The sequence below is a fragment of the Salmo salar genome, unplaced genomic scaffold (assembly GCF_965601325.2).
Source record: "Salmo salar unplaced genomic scaffold, fSalSal1 ptg001067l, whole genome shotgun sequence".
Taxonomy (NCBI): Eukaryota; Metazoa; Chordata; class Actinopteri; order Salmoniformes; family Salmonidae; genus Salmo; species Salmo salar.
The window spans coordinates 147,501-152,811 of NW_027675609.1; the positions used below are offsets into that span (position 1 = coordinate 147,501).

Below are 5,311 nucleotides of genomic sequence, written 5' to 3' on the forward strand. Positions count from 1 at the left end.
GGTAAACCTACAAAGATGGTTAATAATAAGTTACCTGAGGTAAACCTACAAGGATAGTTAATAAAAGTTACCTGAGGTAAACCTACAAGGATAGTTAATAATAAGTTACCTGAGGTAAACCTACAAGGATAGTTAATAATAAGTTACCTGAGGTAAACCTACAAGGATAGTTAATAATAAGTTACCTGAGGTAAACCTACAAGGATAGTTAATAATAAGTTACCTGAGGTAAACCTGCAAGGATAGTTAATAATAAGTTACCTGAGGTAAACCTACAAGGATAGTTAATAATAAGTTACCTGAGGTAAACCTACAAGTTTAGTTAATAATAAGTTACCTGAGGTAAACCTACAAGGATAGTTAATAATAAGTTACCTGAGGTAAACCTACAAGTTTAGTTAATAATAAGTTACCTGAGGTAAACCTACAAGGATAGTTAATAATAAGTTACCTGAGGTAAACCTACAAGGTTAACGCGGGCTGGAAGAGAATTACTTCAAAACGACAGCAAACAGCTGGGACATATAGTAATATTATATATATATATAATATTATATCACTGGGCTCCTCTGTGCTAACAAACCCTGTGTACCACCCCTCCCCTGTTTAACCTGTTGGGTCTAGGGGGCAGCATTTGCACGTCTGGATAAAAAAAATGTACCCGATTTAATCTGGTTACTAATCCTACCCAGTAACTAGAATATGCATATACTTATTATATATGGATAGAAAACACTCTAAAGTTTCCAAAACTGTTTGAATGGTGTCTGTGAGTATAACAGAACTCATTTGGCAGGCAAAACCCTGAGACATTTTCTGACAGGAAGTGGATACCTGATGTGTTGTATTGACTTTAAACCTATCCCATTGAAAAACACAGGGGTTTAGGAATATTTTGGCACTTCCTATTGCTTCCACTAGATGTCACCAGCCTTTACAAAGTGTTTTGAGTCTTCTGGAGGGAGATCTGACCGAACAAGAGCCATGGAACGATGATGTCCCATTAGACACCTGGCGCGCGAGTTCATGTTGGGTACCCTCGTTCCAATACGTTATAAAAGAGTATGCATTCGTCGACCTTGAATATTATTCATGTTCTGGTTAAAAAAGGCCCTAATGATTTATGCTATACAACGTTTGACATGTTTGAACGAACGGAAATATATTTTTTCCCCTCGTTCATGACGAGAAGTCCGGCTGGCTTACATCATGTGCTAACGAGACGGAGATTTTTGGACATAAATGATGAGCTTTTTTGAACAAAACTACATTCGTTATGGACCTGTGATACCTGGAAGTGACATCTGATGAAGAGAATCAAAGGTAATGGATTATTTACATAGTATTTTCGATTTTAGATCTCCCCAACATGACGTCTAGTCTGTATCGCAACGCGTATTTTTCTGGGCGCAGTGCTCAGATTATTGCAAAGTGTGATTTCCCAGTAAGGTTATTTTTAAATCTGGCAAGTTGATTGCGTTCAAGAGATGTAAATCTATAATTCTTTAAATGACAATATAATATTTTACCAATGTTTTCTAATTTTAATTATTTAATTTGTTACGCTGACTTGACTGCCGGTTATTGGAGGGAAACGATTTCCTCAACATCAATGCCATAGTAAAACGCTGTTTTTGGATATAAATATGAACTTGATAGAACTAAAAATGCATGCATTGTCTAACATAATGTCCTAGGAGTGTCATCTGATGGAGATTGTAAAAGGTTAGTGCATCATTTTAGCTGGTTTTATGGTTTTGGTGACCCTGTCTTTGACTTGACAAAACATTACACACAACTCTTGTAAATGTACTGTCCTAACATACTCTAAATTTATGCTTTCGCCGTAAAACCTTTTTGAAATCGTAAAACGTGGTTAGATTAAGGAGATGTTTATCTTTCAAATGGTGTAAAATAGTTGTATTTTTGAAAAATTTGAATTTTGACATTTATTTGGATTCAAATTTGCCGCTCTTGAAATGCACCTGCTGTTGATGGAGTGCACCACGGGTGGCACGCTAGCGTCCCACCTAGCCCCAAGAGGTTAACCTTGAATTTCGTTCAGAAAAACACTTCCACATTTAGCAAAACGAACCAACTCTTTACGGATCTGTTCGGTGGTAATAAACGGAGGCAGATTAGACACCACTACTCTATGGTATAATGGCGGTCCTCAAACCAACGTTAAAGGAGCGTGGCGCCTCCTACTGTGCTGGAGTGTGTTCAATCACGGTTTACAACATTTCTAAATCCTCCTACCTAACTCAGTACTTCTGAGAAAATAAAAAAGATCCCTACTAACTTCTAATAGACCCTCCCCCATCCCCCAAATCCCTTCCAAACCCCCATCCAACCCCCCATCCAACCTCAATGACCCTACACTTCAATCTTTCCCTCTCTTCAACATCCATACAACAATATAACAACACATGCTCCAACGTTTCATTGACAATACCCTCCAGACACAAACCATTCACATGCTGCCAACCAGATGGAACGACCAGTTCAATGTACAATGTCCTAAACACAATCGAGGAAACACCACCTCTTCCTTCCTAATCTGACCTTTGAACCTTGGTCCACCAACCTTTCTTTGGAGGGCATATAAATGCCGTCCCTTGTGCTCAGAGTCCCATCTCTTCTCCCACACATCTATCAAAATGTCTCTGATCTCACATTTGTCCTCACCTCTACCCAGTGGAACATTAATATATATTATATCTTGTTTTAAAGTTATGTTAGCTAACTAGTCTACAATTTCATTCCATTCCACACCTGAATGTGCTGGGACCCAGCAGAATCTCACTACTAGACCCATTCTCTCAATTCTCCATAATAACATTAACACCTCCAATAGTAGGTCACTCCTAATAGATTTACCAGATGATAAACTATTCAATACAGACAGAGAATCTGAGGATACTATAACTCTAACAGGTTGTACGTCCTCCACCCACTGGAGGACAACTATTATCACCAACAGTTCAACTGACTACACTGACAGTTCATCTGTTAGTCTTCTACATATCTGCACATCACATTCAGGAAGGTAAACACCTGCTCCTGTGGGCCCACTATCTGGGCCCTTGGATCCATCTGTGAAAAGAGGTAAAAAAGCATAACAACTTCTACCAATGTAATTGTCAACCAGTTTCCCTTTATCACTGACTTCTGACCCAATCTTTCCTTTTGTCTACCAAGGTTAGATCAACAACAGGATCTGGGAGTAACCATGGAGGAACATCCCCTATCACCACAGAAAGGGCCAACCTCCAACTCCCTGAAACTACTCTCATCAGCAAGCTTTCCAACTGTCCAACCAAAACCACTGCCTTGTCTACTAGTATATTCCCAACAGTCATCTAGAACAGTAGCAGTGGGATGCTCAACCTCACAGCCTTTCAACCCAATAAGCTAATGACAACACCAGGCCAACTAACCCTACACTCATTAAAACCCACTACCCCATTCCACTACTTTGACCCCATCTGCTCCTGCACCAGGCCAACTAACCCTACACTCATTAAAACCCACTACCCCCATTCCACTACTTTGACCCTATCTGCTCCTGCACCAGGCCAACTAACCCTACACTCATTAAAACCCACTACCCCATTCCACTACTTTGACCCTATCTGCTCCTGTAACCAGGCCAACGGCCTGGGAGGACGGGACACCACCACTCAACACACCCTGGAACTCTTCTGAAGTCAAATCTAGTATGACCAAATACTTCTCTGCAGCTGCCACCAAAACATATTTTTTTCTGTGATTTACATTCCATTTCTGCGGTACAGTTGATAACCATTTGCTATGAACACTAAGAAGCCAACCTTACTGAAGCATATATCACTGGTTGGCCCATCCCTCTGTGCTGTCACAGATCTACTACTCACAGGGATCCTCTCAGGATCCCTCAGCCTTGACCCATCCTCCTCTACTTTCTTCACTGCCTCAGCAGTGACAACCTGTTCCCAACAGTGGGGTCAGTGGGATTGGATAGGGGCCCCTCTTCCTCTCTCTCTCTCTCTCTCTCTGACTGGAGGAGACAGGTGAAATGGTGTGTCTCCTCTGGTCAACAATACTCACCTTGAGAGACTCCACAGCCTGTTGGAGCTCCTTCAGCTCCTTCTCTCTCTCCTGGAATCTCTGCTGGACCTTCTGCTGACTCATCCCCAGCTGCCTCTGTGGAGAATCACTCTTCAATGAGCTATCAAGCTTTATTAGTCCAGTAGATCAATAGTATAGTAATGTGACATAGGGCCCATAGAGAGGAAGGTCTAAAAAATGGATGGTCCATTTACTAAATGATATTTATTTGTTGCTATGTGAATGATTATAGTTTTTATGGTAGGACTACATGTATCAACAGGTTGAGACTGAACTTTGGACTCATAAAAGGGCATTCAGAATGATAATAGTGTTTGACATTATAAAATGGTGATACATCTGGAGAATCTGGGTTGACATATCTATATACTCAAGGTTTGTGTTCATATTTGTTCTGCTGAGGATCTATTTCATTTCAATGATCTCATATTCAAACAGCCTTAGTTCCTACTGTATCTTTAATTCTTTGTTTATCAGACAGTCACCAACAAGTTGTTCTGGTCTTACCTGTTTCTCAGTCCTCTCTGCTGCAGCTGACACTGTATCATGGCCTTTATGTTCATCCATCACACACAGCAGACAGATACACTGCTGATCGGGACGACAGTAAACCTCCAGCAGTTTGTCATGATGAGAGCAGATCTTCTCCTGTAGTTGTGCGGTGGCTTTGACCATCTTGTGCTTCTTGAAAGCTGGAGATTCGTAGTGAGGTTGGAGGTGAGTCTCACAGTAAGAGGCCAGACACGCCAGACAGGACATGAGGGCTTTCTGCTTTCTGGTCCCAGTGCAGACATCACACGCCACATCTCCAGGTCCAGCATAGCACAGAGCAGGAGGGGGAGCAGCCTGGAGTCCTGTCTTCTTCAGTTTCTCCACCAGCTCAGCCAACATGTTATTTTTCCTCAGATTAGGCCTTGGAGTGAAGGTCTGTCTGCACTGAGGACAGCTATAGACCCCTTTCAGAACATCCTGATCCCAGCAGCCCTCAATACAGCTCCTACAGTAACTGTGTCCACAGGGGATGGCGACTGGTTCCTTCAGTAGATCCAGACAGACAGAACAACAGAACTGGTCCTGGTCCAGCAGAACTCCCTGTTGAGCCATTTGGACGGTTGTTCACTCTCACACAGACAGACGAGACAGAGACTCAGATCAGTTTCGTTTCCTCAGAAGAGAGTTTGTGAAGGGGGATGGACTTCCT

At 41.8% G+C, this 5,311-nt stretch overlaps 1 protein-coding gene across 1 annotated transcript in view; it reads right to left on the reverse strand.

Annotated features, from left to right (window-relative positions):
- Positions 1-5,311, reverse strand: part of LOC145877395 (tripartite motif-containing protein 16) — a 9,844-nt gene extending 4,533 nt beyond the window's left edge. Inside the window, exons 1-2 of the mRNA XM_082972732.1 lie at positions 4,618-5,311; positions 4,090-4,185 (exon numbers count right to left, since the gene is read on the reverse strand). Coding sequence (XP_082828858.1) covers positions 4,090-4,185; positions 4,618-5,214 — 693 coding nt within the window. The 5' untranslated portion in view covers positions 5,215-5,311. The remainder of the gene's footprint in view (positions 1-4,089; positions 4,186-4,617) is intronic.